We start from the raw sequence: 21572 nt of genomic DNA, 5'->3' as shown, positions 1-21572 counted from the left end.
TGTACCCCCATGCAAAGGTTGTTGGTGTTGTGTTGTGCCCCTGCACAGCCCATGCACCTGTGCCGTGCCCCTTTGCCCTTTCCACTGCCTGATTTTCAGGGCTGACATGCATTGTGTAGTAGGTATTTGCCTCCCCCTCCTTGCACTTGACATTTGGGCATTTTTGTCCCCAATGCAACTTACCCTGCATATGTGTTGTTTCCTGGTAGTTTGTGCTGTCCTGCGATACCAGTGACGGTTTCCTCCGGGATGACAGCTGCAACCATCTCCTACTTCTCATCCAGGTCCTCTTGCAGTGCTGGACTCCCACCTCCGGTCTGCATTGCTGCCTTCCTGTTCCTTGCCATTTTCTCCTTTGTCCTGCGCTTACAGTCATGCCAGCGTTTCTTTTACTCAGTGACAGTTCTCCTGACCTGTGCCATACTGTTAATCGTGTCCACACTCTGTTGCCAAATTGCCTTTCTCCTCCCAATTGGCAATTTAGAGGTGATGAATAGTTGATGCTGGTGCTCCGTCACCTCTCTGACCAGGATTTCATGTTCCTCTGCACTGAAGCGACACTTCCTCTTCTTATTGTCTCTCCCCTGGGTCCTGTCTTTGTCCTCCTGGCTGGTTCCTGGTTGTGTGGGGTCTCCCTGGGGTGTCTCCTGGATTCTGGGATACATTTTTTGGGGGCTTCTTAGCATTGTTTGCTGCGTTGGGGTCACTTTTTACACTATTGCGGTAAAAAATGGCACATATCCGTTTTGCGACGTTTTTTCATGTCGCAAACCAGATTAGAGTAATTTTTCCTGCGTTAACGTCATTTTGCCTTGCGACAAGGCGCAATGGTTAGCGTCAGGAAAAATGACTTTAACTTGTTCTTAGCGCCACCGTGCGTCAAAATATAAATATGACGCACGTGGCGTTAAGAAAGTATTTTAGCCAGTGGTAAAATCTTTGATGCAAAACTGGGTTTGCGCAGGTTAACGTCAAAAAGTATAAATCTGTCCCTATGTGTCAATCAGAACAGGTATTTGTGGGTTGTTTGGACATGTGTGGATTGTACTAGGACAGGCTGGGATAGATGATGGTGAGCCACTGTCATCTGAACTTTCTGCCCCTAAAATAAGTCTAACTATAGTTAGCTTCATAAGAGATTGAAATAATACAGAACTAAATGATCAACAATATGTGCTGGACTCCCACGTGACAGTACAGCTTCAGACAACTCCAGGCCCCCAAATTTTTCAAACCTAATCACTGTTGTTTCAACATTGGCTGTATGGTGTTGGTCATGCAACTGGTATACTGTCTACTTGCCATCGTCAGTTAGTAGCCAGCAGTTTGTATGAGGAAATAGGATTTGCGTGATACATAGACACACATTGCAGCTTCTACTGTCAGGAGGCTTAACATTGTCATGCACAGATCATTCATACATTGGTCACAAAAAAAGGTCCCAGATGCATCATTCTGTCAACTCAAAGCACAACAACAACCTCATTACCAAAAGGGAATCAAATATCCTGTTAACCATAAAGGAAGAGGTATTCAGTCAGACATTCCCCAATCATACATGTACCTGTTACTTTGGAGTCCCATAGAGTTGGCTGTACAGGGACAGAACCTCCCTGGTAAGGAGCTCCAGCTACTCAGGGGAGAAGGCAGGGGCCCTGTCACCTACAATGCCTAGCATCCTGGCTCCCAAAGGTTGGTAAGAGCAGCAAAAATTGAAGAGGTCTTGATAGCTGAAGTGTTAGGAGGCAAGTGATTTTTTTTATACACTGCGACACACAACTACACGGAAGACGTGATCCATTATGGAGACGGACACAGCCATTAGCTTTTGTGCGTAACCGTCACCCATGTTAGCCTATGGCAGGGACTGTTGTCGAGGTTCCCACTTACTACGCGGTCAACATCCGCTGATGGCAATCGGCTATGCAATGTCCTGACAGCAAGGTCAGGCAGACGCCATTTTAGGGTGTTTATCTGTACATTTTATAATTCTAAATGCACCATCAGAACTCAATATGGGGGCTACTGTATTTCTAACAATCAGATACGAACAATAATATACTGGGCAAGATGTGACATGTAAAAATGTGTACCATGACTGTGTTTGTCAATGATAGTGCTGCGGGGGTAGTACTACCCCAATGACAGTATTTAAAAAATAAATACATTAAAAAAAGATATAGGTGCAAATAATACAGGTCAAATGTACTATTTGCACATAATTATGAAAAATCATAAATGTGTCTAATGTATATATTAGTAGGCCATATATTTGATGTCAGAGTGTACATGTGTCACCTAATGAAATTATTACTGCTACCCTATAGTAAGATGTGCTTTGACATTAGTAGTATGGTGTGATCATTTCATCTGACATTTTCTTTTCCATACGTATAGACACCTGGATTTGTGCCAGCAATTGGAGCCTGATCTCCAGCCTTACAATATGAATCCAACAGACATAACACCAATAGTCAAACTCATAGAAGTACTGCATTTTGTACCACTTCAGTGAGGCCCATGAAAGAACACAGAGGCCAGTGAAGCAAGCTTTCGGGCTCCCGAAGGCTAGGTTTAGGCGCCTGGACAAGACCAGTGGAACCTTCCTCTACTCACCTGATATTGTGAGCCAAATCAGGATTGCATTCTCCAAAACATTGCCCTGAGGAGAGACATCCCTACAATTGCAGAGGAGGGTGACTGTGATGAGCCCCTGGGTGAGGATGTTGAAATGCCCTATATGACAGTGGTGAAGAAGAAGGAGTTGACGTACTTCAAGATGCAACTGCCCACTTCTTCACCTGAGTGTAATTTCACCTTTACAAGGTTTAGGCTCCAGTGTCAGTCCAACTTGGTCTCTAGGGTACATATCTGTTTTCTTTGGTACTTTTTTAGGACTGGTCAGTGCGGGAAGAGTCAAGGCAAAGATGCCAGTGGATCAATGTTTCCCCACATTGGGTTAGGTGGTCATTGAAATATTTGAAAAGGGCTTATGCTACATATGTGTGTCCTCATGACTTCTCAACTGGGTTACATATTCTATGTGTTCAAATTGATTTTCCAATGTTATTTTGTTTCAGGGTCCTTCACCATGTAATTTTCATTTGGACATTTCAACGTTGTGACATTTGCAGTGATATGTTGCTGTTTGGAAGTACAAAGTGAACATGTGTTGAATCTGGTAGAGACACCCACTTGGGATGGCCCAACCTTTTGAACAGACAACTTGCACTTTGATGACATGGAAGTTCAGAAGATTGTATCTGACCTGTTTTCTGTTTGCTCATCAAGGCAATATGTGGCACTTGAGTTGCTCAAACCACATGTGTAGCATACTGTTCTCCCTTCACATTAGCTACATCTTCAATTTGCGGAGAGTGGAGGTAGCTGTTGATGTGTTTCATCACTGATGATAGAACTTTTTGTTAGCACATCACTGAATGGTGAATGTGTCCTTTTACCAGATACTGCAACAGTGTCCAGTACTGGTCATGTAACCTCAACTTTTGTTACTGCCATAATGTGGACTATTGGTGTTATTGATCTAGGACTCTTGTGTGAGGGCAGGATGTAGGGCTCAAACTGGGGTAATGCATCAATGATAGTTTATCTATTTAGTCTGTTCTCATTGAATAAGCCCTTTCATCCATGGTATCAAGGTATTGGAGCCTATAGACCTTATTGGCACAGACACTGGGGTTAGGACTGGTTTTTGTTAGCCAGGCTCCATTTCTACAAGGACTTGGTTCCAAAATGTGTATGTTCCACGGGTATTCTCAGTAGAGTTTGTTAACTTTGAATAGTTTTTTTGACACTTTCCCTCTTTGTAATTGCAACTTTTTTTCTACAAAATGATTTCACATAGTTTTCCCAACATGATGTTAGTATATGGACATCGACACGATGACGGAGTGCTAATCGTAAGTATTAGAGTCCACCGTGTTGGCTGTGGGATACAGCTGACACGACAGACTACACTCCGTTATAGCGGTGTTTGTCTTAGACGCAATACAACTAAATACTGTGGAAGGGAAACTGATGTGACTTTTTTTCAGGGCCGCCTCCATCGCGGCTTGGCGGTAAGACCGCCAAGATCTAAATCAAGCCCTTGGTCAGCTGGGGAACTCTGGAGCACAAAACCCTCCTCAGGGGCTTCTGGACAGCCAGGCACAGGAAGATGCAAACTTGCTTCAGCTGTCACTGCTTCTTCGAGTGGGCATCTTATTCTCTGTGTGTGGGAGACATGTATCCAGACAGGCAGACCACTACATTTCATGGCAGTGTTGGTGATCAAGATCGGTTGGGAGGGTCCTTTCCACCTTGGCTCCAAGCATGACTTTCAACCATGCTTCTCCACCAGAACCCAATCACCAGGACTAAGGTCATGCATTGCTCTTGATGCAGAATGGCAGCAGCAGCTCCACCCTGGTGAGTGAAAAAACCTACCACATCAGCCAGTCCTTTGCAGTAGTCATTTGTGATATATACAAGCACATTTGACTTCACAGTAGGCAGTCTAATGGCACATCCCATAAGAAGTTCATGCAGTGACAATCAGTTTCTACTGTCATGTGTACTTCAGAGACTCATCAACAGCAAAGGCAGGGCCTCTGGCCAGTTCAAAGAAGAGGATACACGTACCTTGGCTAAATGAAACGTCAATGTCACATTAATTTGTTCAACAATCCCAAAGCTTCTGTTCAGTAGGTACAATGTAATCATTGTTCACCTTGCAGTGCCACACACAACATTCTAGGGATCTCATTATTAAAATAAGTCCCTCATCTGATTCCAGAGAAACTGGAAATTTGAACTGTGGTATAAGTTCTTGCAACAGAGGTTTAGCTGCAGTGAGACTTTCATTCCTCTGTGTTGGGCAGGCTTCCACCCATCAAGAGAAAATACACACTATAACCAGAACATATATCAGCCTGTTAGAGGCAGCCATTTCGATTAAGTCCAACTGCATCCTGCTAAAGGGTCTTCCTGATATGCCTATATGACTCATGCTTACTGGTGTTGTTCTCCCTACATTCATTTGCTTGCAAGTCACAAATCCATGCCATAATTTCTCAGCCATGACTCTAAATCGGGGGTTAAACCAATTCTGTCTAAATACTTTAACCATGGCATCTCTCCCTACTATGTGTGCAGGACAATGAAACTGCCTAGTCATTGGGAACAACAAACTATCAGGCAATAGATGTCTTTCATCAGCTGAGAGCCAGATCTTATTCAAATTCTTTGAATTCAAATTGTGCTCTCTGACCCATCATTGTTATTCCACTTCTGAAATTTCTTCCTGCAATCTCTTGACTTCCTCCCACATATCAAGTACAGACATCAGCATAGTAAAATTGGTGTCCTCATCAGATTCATTTGCTCACTCCCCATAAAATGCACACGACGCAGTGGCACAATACCGAGCAACCACATCAGCATATCCATTTCCAGAGATGACATAATCATTTCCACTTCTGTGGGCTACGCATTTAACTACAGCAAATCCTCAAGACAACTGTAAAGCTTCTAAAAGTCGCATCACACATTCCTCATTACGATTGGTGATCTGGGTGAAATCATGAATCCCCTCTGTGACCACAACTGTCTAAAGTCCTGGACAACACCAAAGTCATATTGACTGCCAGTAAATATTGTCACTCTTAGTTGGTCTGAAAGATAACAAACTCTGGGTATAGCAACCAGTTCTGCTACTTGAGCAGAGGTGAGACCTCGGAGCCATATGGTTTTCAGCACTTGATAAACTGTGCAGACAGCATAAATTGCTCTCAGAACCCCGTTTTATCTTTTAAGCGTGAGCTGTCAACAAACATTACATAATTGGGCTCATCAAGGGATTCATCCTTAATATCAGGTCGTGGCTTGGTTCACAGATCTGAGACATCAAGATAGAAATGCTCAACCTCAACCTCTTCCCTGTTAACTTAACTTCTTTTCAGGCAGTGGTAACAGTGTAGCTGGGTTAAGGGTCTGACACTTCTTTAGAGTAACATTTTTAGCATCCAAAATCAATTGCTCATACTTTGTGAGTCTGCTATTTGTCAGGTATTGCATTTTTGTGCATGTAAGCAAAGTCTCCCCCGAGTGCGGGACCACCACTGTTAAAGGGTGTCTTATGACTATGCTCTCACTTCTCTCAATTCTGACACCAACCGCTGCAACTGCCTTAAGGCACCTGGTCATTCCTGCAGCTGCAGTTTCAAGGCTAATCGAAAAGTATGGCAAAGATTTTCGGGAGTCTCCATTTAACTAAGTAAGCACTAAGAGAGTGCAGCCCTCCCTCTCACTGCAAAGCAGAGTGAACATTTCACTGTAATCAGGTATTCCTAGTACCAGGGCACGTCAGAGACTTTCTCTCAGCTTTCTCTCAGCTCTAGGAACATTTTTAGCAATTGTTGCCCCATCAAAGTGGATCAGGCACATCTTTGTGTGTCAGTCTCAGTAAAGGCTTGGCCATGTGGGAAAAGGTGGGTATCCACTGTCCACAGTAGCCTACCATTCCCAACAACATTCTAACTTCCGTCTGTGTTTAAGATGGTTTAACTTTCAAGGTGGCAGTAATTCTTTCTTATGACAGCTGGAGGAGTGGGTTTTGGTTTCTACTGGCAGGAGTGTTGGTGCGCGGAAGAACGGCCTGAGGCATGGAAGCACAGGGCTGCCGTATTGTTTTTCTTGACTTTTTTCCACTGGTCGTGGCTTTTCCATGTGTTGTGCCGAGTTGGCCCATGTTTCAGATTGATAACATGGCAGTGATACAGATGGCAAACAGGCAGTCACCCAGGGAGGCATAGGTGCTGAAGTTGCTCCAGGCTCATGAGCTTCAGTGCTTGAGATATGACATTTCATTCAAGGCTAAACATGAGGCAATTGTGGACAATGACATAGCGAATGCTTTGTCTCATTCACAGCAGAAGACATTCCATGGGCTGGCCATGGAGGCGGACAGGGACAAGATGCGTATGCAGACAGACCTATGGAAAGTAGGAGACAAGAGGCTGCTCCAGCTGGTGGTAGTGCCACTGGCAGGGTACATCAAGAAAGCTTATGCACAAGTGTGGGAGGAATTTTTAAACAATGGGGCTAAGAAGAGACCAGAAGGGTCGAAGAGGACTGAGGATGTTGTTCAATTTATAATGACACTGATGAAGAAAAGACTTTCATGAGTCATAATAGCGGAAAAGTTGGCAGGCATTACATTCATGGGGAAGTTGTTCTGGGGTTATGCTCCATCAGCTGGGAAACTGGGGAAGAAGATGTTGGATGGTTGGGCCATGGAGTACCGCCGTGCAGAACCAAAATGGAATCCTCCGAGTTGGTAGGTCTTTTTGCAGATGATTCAAATTTTGCCAGCTCTATGCTGCGTTAAAGGGCAGTCAATGCTGTTCTCTATCCTGATGATGTGGATGCTTTTGGCGCCTTACAGGTGTCAGGATTACTGTAAGAAAGAGGTAGTCAGGGTATTTTATGGGATACAGCATCCACTGTAGGACATCCTCATTCCTCACTTGTCATTCCTGCTTCTCATTCATCATCTCTACTTCTCATCCATCATACATCATCCCTACTTCTCTTCCATCATCCCTACATCTCATCCATCATCCCTACTTCTCATCCATCATAAATCATTCCTATTTCTCACACATCATTCCTGCTTCTCTACTATCATCCGTTTCTCATCCCTACTTCTCATCCATCATCCCTACTTCTCATCCATCATAAATCATTCCTATTTCTCACACATCATTCCTGCTTCTCTACTATCATCCGTTTCTCATCCCTACTTCTCATCCATCATCCCTACTTCTCATTTATCATCCCTACTTCTCTTCCATCATCAGTACTTCTCTCCCTGTTTCACATCCATTATCCCTACTTCTCATCCATCATACATCATCCCTACTTCTCATCCATCTTCCCTACTTCTCTTCTATCATCCCTACATCTCATCTATACCTCTACTTCTCATCCACCATTCATACTTCTCCTCATCATATATCATCCCTACTTCTCATCCACCATGCATTGTCCCTACTTCTCATCCCTGCTTGTCATCCCTACTATTAATCCATCATCCCTACTTCTCATCCATCATCCCTACTGCTCTTCCATTAGCCCTTCTCATCCTTACTTCTCATTCATCATCCCTAATTCTCATCCATCATACTTACTTCTCATCCATCATCCCTACTTCTCATCCATCATCCTTACTTCTCTTCCATCATCACTTCTTCTCGTCCCTGCTTCTCATACATACTTCTTTTCCATCATCCCTACTTCTCTTCCATCATCCCTACCTTTCATCCTTCAACCCTGCTTCTCATACATGGGTGACAAACTTTTGTATAGTGAGAGTTTAGTTTTGTAAAGGGGAATGCTCAGGATTTTTTGTGATGCTCACCTGTTTCAATAAAAGCAGCCTTTTTCATACTTACAAATATGTCAGTGGTCTGTGCTGCACCCCTCTCACTCAAAAAACACACATGAGAGAAACAGTTTCTTTAAGAGTGAAGTATTTATTGCCGAAATACGGGACAGCACAAGACTTCTCCAGCCGGTCATCCAATCTCCAGCCCCAACTGACTGGAATCACCGTCAAGCATGCTTCAACACCCTCCGCATGCTCCGCAAGATCTTCCGCTGGATCCCCACCGATACCAGAAAGACCGTCACCCACGCCCTCGTCACCAGTCGCTTGGACTATGTGAACACTCTATACGCCGGCATCACCATCAAGCTGCAGAGGAAACTTTAACGGATCCAGAACGCTGCCGCACAACTCATCCTGAACATACCCCGCCACCACCACATCTCCGGACACTTGAAGAAACTTCACTGGCTCCCAGTCAACAAGAGGATCACCTTCAGACTCCTCACCCACGCACACAAAGCCCTTCACAACCTCGGACCAAAACTCATCAACCACCGCATCTCCTTCTACACTCCTCCGCGCACCCTACGCTCGACCGGACAAGCCCTGGCAGCCGTACCCCGCATCCGCAAAGCCACCGCCGGAGGAAGATCCTTCTCTTTCCTGGCAGCGAAGACCTGGAACTCTCTGCCCAGCCACCTTCGCACCATACCTGACCACCTCTCCTTCAGGAGGCAGCTCAAGACCTGGCTCTTTGAGCACTGACCCCCCCACCCCCCCCCAGCGCCTTGAGACCCTTACGGGTGAGTAGCGCGCTTTATAAATGCGAATGAATGAATGAATGAATGAAAGCAACACACAAAGGTTCTAACAAGAACCACACATTAATCAGATCTTAACGGTAAAACCCTTCCCCTCCCCTCATAGTCATGAAGGACACCAAAACGCTTCCCAAATAAGATTGTAACACATACCGGGCTATAAAGAGCATGCACTCCAACACGATGTAGCGTGCTATCTGTCTAGTATGTGCAACGGCGCCTCCAATGGGATATGATGAAGAGTTAAATAAATCGTACAACAAAATGCAATAAAATGAATTTAAGTGGATATAACGTAACCGAGCGGGTATCCGCTTTGCCGAAGCGTTTGCAGTACCTGCCTGCAGAAGAGTTCCGCACTGCCAGCCCAAGATAAAATTCCCGGACCAGCTCCTGACTTGCACGTTGTTCCTGACAGCTTCGGTGTCAGCCAATCCGTGCTCTCTGTGGTCTACGCTACTCCTGACGTCGTCCACGGCGTGCTCGGAAGCCAGGGCTCGGATCGCTCTCTGATTGGTTAGTCTTCGGCTCCGCCTTCTTGGAAGTGAAAGGTCGACAGGCCGGCTTCAGAATGGCAGCGATGGCGGCTCGTGGTGTTTGTCAGAGGGCGCTGAGAATGACGCTGGTACTGAAGGTGAGCGTCCTAAAGTACATTGGCAGGGTGCTCCCTCTATTCTTTAGTGGAGGTTGACAGACATTTGTCCCAGCTTGCAGCTGCGTATTACTGCGAGCTCCTCATAGTGCTCCACGTGTGCACGCAAAGCGCGGGCTGTGTGCTTCTGTTTGAGACCAAAGCTGCCCTTTACTCGTGTGACATGTAAGGTGGCACTAATGCTGACTGACGCTGTGTCGTGCTCGTGGCCACAGCGGGAAGCAAGTCTGTATGTGGATATATAGAGCCTTGTAGACTAGGGATAGGTTGCACACTTAACTTTATGAATAACACTAGTCAGTGGCCCTACCTGTTACATCCATCGAGCTTCTTGCACAGGGTAGGTGTTTAGCAGGCTTCCGTGCACCACCCTCCTAGGGTTCTTGCACGCCTTCACATACCGTTTCTAGTTCTCTGCTGTCTCCCCGTCCTTGTGTGTGACCTTGTGGTCGGAAATGAGCTTGTCGATTGCGATGTACATTCCATTGTTTGTGTAAACCAAAGAGCTAGCCCGTCTTTGTACTTGGGCAATATCTTCTTCAAGGGTATTGTTGAGACAACTGCTCGTTCGCTCTCTTTGTTTATGTCTAAAGCATATGCTAACCTTTGTCACTCTTACTTTTTTCTCCTTGTCTGGTGACAGTGTTTGAGAATGCAACATGGCATAGAAGCGTGTACCCCATTCTCAATGGAAGCGCCAGGTTTTGAAATTTTTATTGGACTAAATGCAAATAAAATGCAACAGCCGAACAGTGGGTCAACGTTCCGTTTCCCACTGGCTCCTTCAGATGTTATTTGTCATTGGTAAAAGGCTCAGTTCAAAGCTGGCTTGGACATTATTTTACAACAAACACCCTCTCCCTGTCTCTTCCCCTGTCTAATGGCATTTGGCCCACCCGTTGAGGTCTTGTGATGGTTGTGTGGCCACGCAGCTTTTATTTGAAGGATTCGAAAGACTATCACGCATTAGATGCGTCACCGCTGCAATCGAGGATGCACACAACCGTTTTGCTGTTTAACTGTTAAAGAATGTTTTTTCTTTTTTTTTGCCCACAGTTGTCACCAGAAATGCTGTTACATCTCAGACAGTGAGAATAGTCTTTAGCTAAAATGGCAAATTCCTTTTTCAGCTTCTCTGAACTGCATTTGAATAGCAAGCAGATTATGCTTAGTTATTTATGCCATCCGTCTGTCTATAACTTTCCAGCTTCTTTCTCCTTTCCTGTACTTCTGCATGAACCTGATTTGCAGCCTCATCCAGCGAAACCTTTGGGGTGGAAGCAGCTCTTTATAAAACAAGAACTTAATTTCTGTACCCAAACATTAGTTATTTTTGAGTGTGTGAAAAAATAATACTCAGTGCAGTTTTATACCCTCAGCATTTCATTGCTCCCATTTGAAGGAGTAGTTTTTGAGATTTTGATGAATCTCAAAAAAAGGATACTATTGGTGGAGTCCTTTTGAAAACATTTAGTCCTGTTGAGAAATACTACGAATGCCCTTCAGTACTACCGAAGAATTGCCAGTATTATTCCATTAAGGCATCTGTGGTCAACGAATTGCCAGTGTTATTCCATTAAGGCAGTTGTGTTGTCCTTTTAACAGTATTGCAACTATTCCGAGATATCCCAATCATACGATTATCAGCAGTGCAGACGATTTGTTAGAGGGAACTGTCTCCTTAACCATTTGACCAATAAGGCATGCGTTGGGCCTCTTAGACATGGAGGCATTTCAAGGAGAATCTGAAACAAAGTACACAGTTTAGAAAAGTTCATGCATAGGTTAGTGCTCTCTTTGCCAAAGGTCATAAAACGTAGAGAAATAAAACTAACACAAACTCTGGAGGCCTTATGGAAAGAGCAGGTTGTGTGAAATGTCTCCATTCCCAGGTCCACCTTCGCAGAGATGAAGCAGATCTTGGACATATGCCCACAGTCAAAACAGTGCCCTTGCTATAAGCCACACAAGACCACAACATACCAAAAATAAACTCATAGACCTTTGCTTGACGAAGCAACTTAACAGAAGTTCACCTAAGACAAAAGTTACTGGCAACATTCTTGAGAATGCACTTCAAGAAAAGAACATAAAGAGGAGAGTAAAATATTCGGTATATCATAATGACCGAAGATTAAAGGCGGCCTTCCTAAAAAATCATGCCATCTGCCACGTAAAGTAAAAGTTTGTGAAGAGCACTTCCACATACAAAGCCCTTCATGCTGGATGCTCTTCCCTTCTACCTAAACTTGAAAGATAACAAGTGACTTTACACCAAGCACGCACTAGAGGTAGGGGAGCCACTGAAAGCTCCAGCCTGAAGCCTGGCTCTGGTTCAGCTCAAGGTTATGTTGGAACCTCTAGCCCATAATTAGCTGAGCTTTCACGTCGCTTCTGCCTTCCTTACCATATCCTGGATTTGGTGTTGGAACAAAGGCTGTCAACTTTGGACCAGGGGGGCCTGGTTTGAGTCTGTCTGTGCGCAACATCCTGTGATACTGGGTAAATCACTTAAGGCCATATGTACGAAAGCTTTTTTCCATAGACACAGAATGGGTAAAATCCTTTGGTACATCTGGCCCTTAATTCCCCCTTCCCTAAAACTAGTGAATGGCAACCTTGTGCAATGTAACAGGTTTCTATCTAAAGTGCTTTTAATACCTTCAGATCAAGTCTGTGGTATATACAAACTGCTGCAAGGTGTACAAAAAGATAAAGGCAAAGCCTTAACTTGATCAATGTTGCCGTTTAATAATCTGGGCCACTAACAAGGTTTACAGCACACTTAAAAAAACACACACACACATTTTATTGATTTTAAATGTATAAATTGTTAACATGGCCCTGGAGGTCGACATACAGTTTACAGCACATTTGTCTTGCCTCTTAGTTCACTAATGCTTCATGCTTTACAATGATCTCTTTTAATTAATAAAGTACATGTCAGTGCAATGCTATTATGTGTCGTATTATGGTCAAAGCTTCCACATGCTAAAAAAAAAAATAAACTTTGTTGAATTTGATAGAGACTTTATTATATTTTATGTGATGTTTGGCCTATGATTTACTTTGAAACATTTCAGGGCTCGGTTCGGGCTTTAAGATCTGAGGCAGACCATTGGTTCGCCTCTCCCCATTAATTTATTGTCTCGCCCACCTCTAGTAGACGCAGCTAATAAGTGCAAACATGGATAGAAATGATTTGTATGTGTGTACTGCTGAATAGATATCAAATTCAAGAATCTTGCTTCTGTATGGGCAAATACTTAGAAGTCTCCAGAGTTAAGCTTAACATAGGCGTAAACATTTCCCTCGCAGGGCTCTGTTTCGTTTGAAGCCTGAACTTGCCTTTTAGTCTTTGGTACCATAAGGACTTGTTCTATTGACTGTCTTTTCTTGCAAAGACTATGTTTTGCTGTGCATGTTTATACTCTCTGATCACTCTTCACTCGCGCTGCACCTTCATAGGCAGCACCTGTTTGTAAAAATATTGTCTGTTCCAGTTGATTTAAATCTCGTGATCAATCAGTTATTCCCTTTTTTTCTCTCAGTGGTTTGAAGTAAGTGAAAGGTGACATGTAGTGCCTTACAAAATTTCTAAATAAATGCGTAAGGTGCTACTGAGCCAGAACAATAAGACTTGTATTACCCTCCACCCCATTCTCTAGCCTGACACCCTATTTTTGCCCCACCATGAGGTGGATAAAAGCAGCACAAAAGCTGTATGACCCACCCTCCCAATTAAAACGTAAAAAACTCAGATTTTAAAGCATTTTGAAACAGAGAATTTTCTGTGGTCAATGCTGCAACTTGCACATCAATACTGTGTTAGGAAAATAGGACAAGCCCCATTCGCTTTCTTGCCTCCCCTCAGAGCAATGTGAATGTACAGTGATGAAAGCACTTGGACTCAGGAAAAAGAAAATGGCTAGTCATCTGAGCGGGACAACTGTTAATTTACTAAGAGATACATTACATTTTTATGCATAGCTTCAGCTGAGCCCAGTAGGGCTTTCCTGTTCATTGAAAAATGTTTAATATGTGGCTCTCATTGTGTTGCCATTATTGACGGAGCACAACGTCCACAGAGGGGCACAGGGTTAGGACCTGGGACCACTGTGGCCCAGGCCCTATCTGGGTTTCACAACGTGCCAGCAGTATAGAACTGTAGTGCCTCCTCTTCACTTATTACTTTCTGTAGCTCTGTATCGTGAGATGCAATAAGGGGTGATAGGAACCTGAGGGTCGTGCGTCTTGTGTGTCACTTCTGGTCTCTGCCACTTCGATGGACAGGAGTATAAAGGTTCTGATACCCCTGTCCTCCACATATTTGGCAGAGCATTGTTGTGGCAGAGGAGCTGGGGGAGCACAAGTTGGCATTTTCAGCTGCGTGACTTCACCTGGTCACAGCTCCACTGTCATCCACCCACGCCAGCTCTTACATCGTGGTGCCTGCTTGTCACCCTTCCTCTTGGCAGGCACAAAGCTAGCCTCTGAATTACCTGGATTTTGCCTGGCAGGAACTTTACTCTCAAGTCCACTTCTAGTCAGCAAAGGGGCCCTCCGGTTCTTACTTCACAGAACACTACTGAGGGTAGGGTGCAGCAATCCTGATCTATCCAGATGATATACACACCAGCTTAGGGGCTGGAGCTCACAGTTTACTGGTGTTGGGCATGGGGCTCTAGCCCCTGGTCACAGTAATCACAGCCCCTCAAGAAGAGTGGGGTTCGACAGGTGGGGGTATGCGGACAAGGGTACAATGAAGTGGGGGCTGCCCCTCGTGGATGCAGGTGGTTCCACCTGTATGGTCCAAAGTTTACAAAGGATTGACAAAGACCCTGGTGTTGGATGTTTGTTGTGGGGGCTTCTTCTACTTAGGCTGTATTCTTGTTGTTAGACCCTGCGCATAGTATGATTTTGACATGCTTATCTCTTTCGGGAAAAAAATGTACTTCATTGCCTACTGTGTGATGTTAACTCACATGTGTTTGTGTGTGGTCCCTTCACGATGTTAATCTAATTTTGAGTGCTTCACTTACCTGTAATAAACATGACTATCCCACGAAATACTGTGTTTTTTCTGTCATTGGCTCGTTTAAGTTGGGGGGGCACGGAGCAGTGTGGGGGTATCGGGTTCCTATTACCGTTATGTCATTCATTGAGATGACACCATGCTGAATAAAGTTAACTCTCAACTCTAGTCTTCATGTCATCTTTGTAAAACTGGCGGCGTGTTTGCTGACACACACTGCCTTTTCAGCACAGTGTTTTGGTGTGGCCTCAAGTGAACTCATACCTAGGTTTTGTCCCTCCATCTCTCTGAGTTATGCTTGTGGAGTTTATGGAACCTGCACAGTGGAAATCTCTTTTACAGTAGCAGGCAGGCTACAGTGACAAGGTGGGCAAACGGTCATGGGCCGATGGGCCTGTGTTTTAGGCCAGTTGGTCAGAGAGAGAGATATATATATATATATATATATATATATATATATTTTTTTTATTTTATTTTTTTGGGTGGACTAACCAGTCTTACCTGCCTGGGCTATCTCCATCTCAAGGGCAAGAACGCAGTGTGAAAATCTGTTGCTACATACAGCCTTACAAATACAAAGCCTGCCGTGATGCACATTAGGTCATACCGGCTAATTGTTTGAGGCAGAGAGGCATCGGACTGAGGTGTGCCTGTCCCCTGGCTTCCTCGAGGTGTAACAGAGGCCTCAACGAGCTGCTGATAGAAAGCCATTAGCACTTGCTTTGCAGAGGACTGGGGTATGGGGGAGGACTGGAGATTTGGGTTGGTGAGGGAACTTCTCAGTTAGCGACCCCTTCCCCTCTATTCCTGTCAGATAGAAATTAGTGCAGGAAACAAGGTGAGGGTGTGACCTCAGCCACCTTTCGAACTGGTAAACCAGGTTCGAGTCCCAGCCTCAGCACAACATACAGTGATTGTGAGCAAATCACTTAATCTCCCCATGCCTAAAAAATAATCTGACCGTGTGCAATGTAGCTGAAGCTCGTGTAAAGCACTGCATGCCTCTGAGCAGAGACTGCACAAAATGAAACTGTATGTATGTGAGAACAGTGACTTTTTTTATTTTTGCATATACACACTGCATCATTTCCTTTTTCGGAAACTCCAAGTAATACTAGCAGAAACTAAAAATACTGATTCGCCTTCTTGGAGAGCCTCTCTACAGTATTGTTAAAAATAAATAAAAAAATACTGTAAATATCTGAAACACCAGGGTCAGTGTAAAAAGGCAGCCTATGTCTGTGCCATGTCCTGTTTCCTAACCGACCTTAATCAAACCATCCAGAGCAAGTTTATGGATTAAAAAAACACAATTAAAAGTGAACTCTTAGTATTTTTGATAATTTCGAGTTTCCATTGTACACTTTCTCTGACTAAAGGTATATATTTAATTCCTTTTTTTGGAAATGACACAAATGGTATGGACACCTATACAATGAACCGAAGTGTAAAGGGAGGTGCACACATGTAATGGCAGGAAGATACCTCAGAAAGAGCCCATAGGGCTGGGAGACATTGAGTCACATGGACAGTAATATGTATAAATCAGTGTAATTTGTGCTTCGCACTGCACAGAGTATCGGCCGCCCATGTACCATGTCACCACCAGTTTATGAATCATTGCACATCAGTGTGGCGTCAGAGTCCCTGTCATTTCACTGGCGCAACCGCCAGTTTTAATTTGAGCAAGGGAGTGTTCTTAAAAGCAATGAATGCACTGCAAATCTTTATTGTATATGGTTAATGTAAAACCCTTCCAATATAACATTGTAAAAACATAAAAAGATAAAAACATGAGTGCTTAAGATAGTTTGCTACATTAATCTTGGCAAGTATCGGGTACAAGGGACCCAAACAAAGCCAATTAATCTGAAGATCTCCACTATACTTATCACCAGCTCCAAAACAGTGTCCAGGTATAAGCCGCTTCCACCTGATTGCTCCTTTTCAATAAAATATCACTCTCAGTCTTAGCTAACTCCTTAAAAAACAATTAAAAAACTTTACTCCCCTGCTGCAATATGGAATTAACTCACCATTTAACCAGCTGATTACTGCCTATCTACAGGAGTAAACATTTTGAATTAGGAAGTAATATTTTAATCACCCCTTCTTTCTGCCCCTAAAACCGAACAAGTGCAAAATACATGCAATAAGCAATGAGTGGTGCAGTTGCCCCCCAATGCGCAGCGCTGCACCAGAAGGGACATTAGACCAAGGGTACCACAGTTTAGTTCTTTGCTCTCTCTGATGCGCGCACTCTTTAAAAAAAAAAAAAAAAAAGTGACTTTAGTAATGTGCACACATAAAACGGTATCACTTTTTCGCGATCTGAAAAGAGTTAATTGTGTGGTTAAAAGGTAAAAACATAAATTAGTTGTCTATGCATTTTCACCTATTCTTGCGTAAGTATGTATAGTTTTCTCTAAAATCCTTATTCTTACTGATTTACTCATTCAGTATTTGGCTATCATTAGCCTTTGTTCACCATGCAATTGGACCCTAGCCAATATAGGATACCCTCCTATTGGTTGTCCATGTTCGAAAAACACATCCTTTAACCTATATAAAAGCTATTGAGGCTGATAAAATGTTACTTGAGCACTGCAAACATATATATTCCTGTTTTATTTGTATTCTGAGTGACGGCTAAATTTCAGAGCTTTCCGCTGTGCAGTGCTCCAATTGGGACAAGTGAGCTTCAACAAATGTGATGACATATTAATAACAATTGAAGAGAGGTTCAAGCTATGTGCCTGTTGGGCATCATAGAGATAAACATTTTACACCTTTTGAGTTATTTCCGTGTTCTGTAATTTAATTTTGGAGTCATGGGGGGGTAAAATAAATCAGAGACTAGATTATCATAAATGTGAAAAACAAAAAGAAACAAGAACAAATATGGTTGTTGCGTGAGCCAAGTCTTAAGGATACCACTTCTACTACTGAGGCAATAGACTAATCAAGAAGGTATAAGAAAACTGTCAGTAAAAAGAAACTGGATCTCAAGTGCTGGGATGTATGCAGAGAAGGCAGTCGTGGTGATAAGGAAGATAACCTTCCCAGTAAAAAAGAAAATCAGTTTTCGTGTGTATAGGTGTTGGAGTCTCGGTAATGTTTCATCTATTACATTTTGTCCTGTTGTTGGGAAAGACTGCATGAATTGTTGTAATGTGGACAATTTTGCCAAAGAGTGCAGATAGTTCCCCAAAATTTCAAGAGATGAGTATCCAGTTTGGAGCCCATCATCGAGATTGCTAGCACCAGATTTGGGGGAAAAGACTGGGTAGAGGAAGCATCAGGGATAATATTGGCCCTTCATGGAGGCAAGAAGTTAGAAGTTAGAAGGTGAAAGTAGAAGGCCACACATGTTTAATCCCTGTACTTGGAATAAAAACATGTGCACTTCTAGCAGACTCAAGTTCTCATTGGACCAATGTAATCGAGGCATTATTCATAGAGCAGTTTGAGGAATTTGCACATGTAGTAATGAAGGCCACACACGAAGTCCTTTGTATCGAAGGATATAGAGGTTTTAATGGTGAACAACAAACGCAACTTCCTCCCAAGCCAGCCAACACCAACTGACTCGTTCAGAACTTCGCACCTCAACATTGTCATTCTCTACATTCTTTAACTACAGAGTAATTAAAGGAACACAGGGAATATTACAGCACACCTGGATAATTTAGAACCTACGGCCATAACCGCTTAAGCCTTTGGTGACTGATTTGATTTCACAGAGTTAAATTGACCTGATGCAGACATCAAAACTCTATAAAGCCCACAAAGGAGTGAACATATTGGTAGGGGGGAGGGGGGGGCAAGACAAAGGGTGTTCTGATTAATGTAAGCATGAAATTACTTGAAATGTTAGATGATTTGGTGAAGGATATAGACGAAAGGGAGTCCTCAGAATTGGTATACTCCACCATCTTGGCCTGCAAATGGAATCGCAAAGGATGGGCCAACTGGAAGGAAATACTTAATGGTACTTATTTAATGTTGATGAGAAGTTGAAGATGACCTGATGTTGAAAGTGAGAAGTGTGTACCTCCTTTAGGTATACAAGAGTATATTCTGAGAACAGTAGTGCACAAAGGACATCCTGTTATGATGGCCATGAATAGTTTAGACCATCGGAGTGTAGTGGTAGTTAAAGTATTGAAAGTTAATCTTGGCCCCGCCACCTCAGCCCATTGTGCCAGCTCTCTGACTTGAGATGCAATGGGAGAAAGTGGCCTTCAACATTGTTTGCTTAATGATTTTCAATAAGCCCTTCTGCTAGTCGATCTCTACTTGAAATAACCAAAAGCCTGGCTTGTGAACCGAGCCACCACTTCTGCTGTGCATACAATATCAAGCATATTGCCACTGCCATACATGATCCCTGATTAAATGGGCAAGTTGAACAATTTAACCCGAGGACGGTGCAACTGGGTCCTGAACCAACGATTCTGATTGGTAGGAATTCTTGAGAACTTAGCCATGATTAAAATACATCATGCGCCATAGTACTTCGGAAGTCCGTCATTTAAAGCCTCTCAAAGGCAGGGAACCTGCCTCGAAATTATGTCCATGGTTGTTCAAAAAGAGGTTTGAGTCTGGGTTCAGAATTACAACATGAAAAAGTTGCAAAGAGGGTGGCTATGAAGCATGAATGAAATCTTGGCACGATGACAAGTGTGTAGCATATGAAGGTAGTTCTGTGATTGGTAACTGAGTGAGAGTTCTGAAACCTGGATACCTTAGGAAAGGTAGTCTCAAATTTGACTAACAATCTTAATATGTTTAAGTGAATCCACAAAAGGAACGTCTACAGACTTGTCAAGTGTACTCTAAAATGTGTTGTTTCTCCTGCCGATGAGCTTGTGATTAGTTTTGTGATGAGCCTTAGAAGTTCTGGTTTGCTTAGCTTGTGTTGTGGTGCAGGTATTCTTGAGCCCCCTGAAATCTAAGCTGTTAGTGTTGATGAAGCAACAGGCTGAAGGCTGTGATGTTTCGATTGAAAGAGTTGAAATGTCTGGAGATTGCTGATCTTTTTAAGTTTATGGACTGCAAGAGAACCCGCTGTGAATTTAGTGTTTCTACATTTATCTTTATTGCTTCTTTTCTATTTCCCCCTTCTTTCACTTAAATTTATTTTTTTCCATTTTTATAAGTGGGGAATTGTGTGTAATCTTTAGGTGAAGCCTGGGGCTCGGTCGAGCCCATTAACCTGTTCATAACCAAATGTTTAGCGCATGGCTTAAACTGTGTGCATTGCTGGAATTATGACCGGTATGTCAGTTACAGAGATGGCACCGTGGTTAATAGCGTACCTTTCACGACTTCTTTGACCTTGTATCAACTTTGTAAATAGATAATATGTGAGTTTCGCTGCGTGACCAAAAACATGAAATTGCAAGTAATGAGGTGTGAATCCTGGCAGAAATGTGAAAATAAAAGCTTCAATCACAACCTATGGCCACAACCATAAGTAAATACCTTTCTGACCCACCTACACTTACAAAAAACGAAAATATTTCAAAACGTCCCAATTGCCCAGCTTGGCTGAGTGAGACACAGGAAATTAAAATCTGACGGTACTCATGATGTGTGACATAGCAACTTCCCTCCTGGCAATTGTCTGAAAGTCTTTTTTCCATGAAATGCCTCACACAGTAGTTATTTATTTATTTTTTTAGAATTTATGTTGTCATAACTGGTACTGCATATGCACAAAACTGTTCTAAGTGACTAAACGTGAACCTGCTGATTTGAGTCAATTACTTTGTTATTGATTTATTGGTGTACTGCCAGTAGACTCTTTACCTTTGAAGTGTCAAGATGGCATGCAGACACTGAAACAGATCAATACCATCCACCCTGTTTCTCACAGATAAAAAAATTTGTAGAGCCTTCGAAGGTATGTACAATTTCTCGTGGCACTTTCAGGGCAAGATGTCTTTTTAAAACAGTTATGCCTACAAATACAAGCTTGATGGCATTGATGTTTACATAGCAGTTGAAGTTTGGGAGTAGTGGGCCAAGAGTAATGTATAAGGCCCTACATGTGGGGTCCTGAGCAGTTCACCGGTTTTTTATATCTCCCATCAGCTGTCTTATCCATATACAAATGGACTGTCTAATTCCTACTTGACACTGCTGTACACAACCCTTTTCACAAGCTCCGTTTACATTTGCCAGACCTCTCCTGTGATGCGTTGTGTCCTGTTCATCTGTGGAAAGAGTTAGATTTTTTTATTTCTTTAAGGTGTAGGATTCTGGAATGCTTGCCATAGGGAAAGCAGGTTTTTGCCCTCAAGACTGATTTAGTGCTGTTCTCAGTTTCTGGAGACTTCACTCAGGTGTGTACCTTAACACCACCCTTCACTCTGGATAGTGGTCTCTGGATCTTCAGCTTAGTTCTACCACTAGGTCTTTGAGCAATCTTTGCATGTCATTTTATCTGTTTAGTGATTTTCTCAGTGGGCTTTTTGCACATGTAAAATGTGCGTCCAGTGCCACATTGCTGATTTCTCAGTATTATGCACAGCCATAAACCTGTAAAACGTATCTTACCTGGACTTTGTCTTTTCACTGTGTTTTTTCATATGGTGGGTTAAAGGTTTTATTGGCCATAACCATTGTTTGTTCGATGTTTATTGGTGATCTGAGCAAAAAAATCCAAAG

The 21572-nt window shown here is 43.1% G+C and overlaps 1 protein-coding gene across 2 annotated transcripts in view; it reads left to right on the top strand.

Annotated features, from left to right (window-relative positions):
- Positions 1–9690: 9690 nt before the first annotated feature.
- PCCA (propionyl-CoA carboxylase subunit alpha) overlaps positions 9691–21572 on the top strand; it is a 2021650-nt gene continuing 2009768 nt past the window's right edge. The window contains exon 1 of one of the 2 annotated variants that reach the window (XM_069205071.1): positions 9691–9844. In XM_069205071.1, the coding sequence (XP_069061172.1) occupies positions 9782–9844 (63 nt within the window). In that variant the 5' untranslated portion in view covers positions 9691–9781. The remainder of the gene's footprint in view (positions 9845–21572) is intronic. The other variant, XM_069205070.1, reaches the window with a different exon arrangement.

The sequence above is a fragment of the Pleurodeles waltl genome, chromosome 8 (assembly GCF_031143425.1).
Source record: "Pleurodeles waltl isolate 20211129_DDA chromosome 8, aPleWal1.hap1.20221129, whole genome shotgun sequence".
In the NCBI taxonomy this organism is placed as follows: Eukaryota; Metazoa; Chordata; class Amphibia; order Caudata; family Salamandridae; genus Pleurodeles; species Pleurodeles waltl.
The sequence above is the reverse complement of the archived record's forward strand: the minus strand, read 5'-3'. Positions and strand labels throughout refer to the sequence as shown.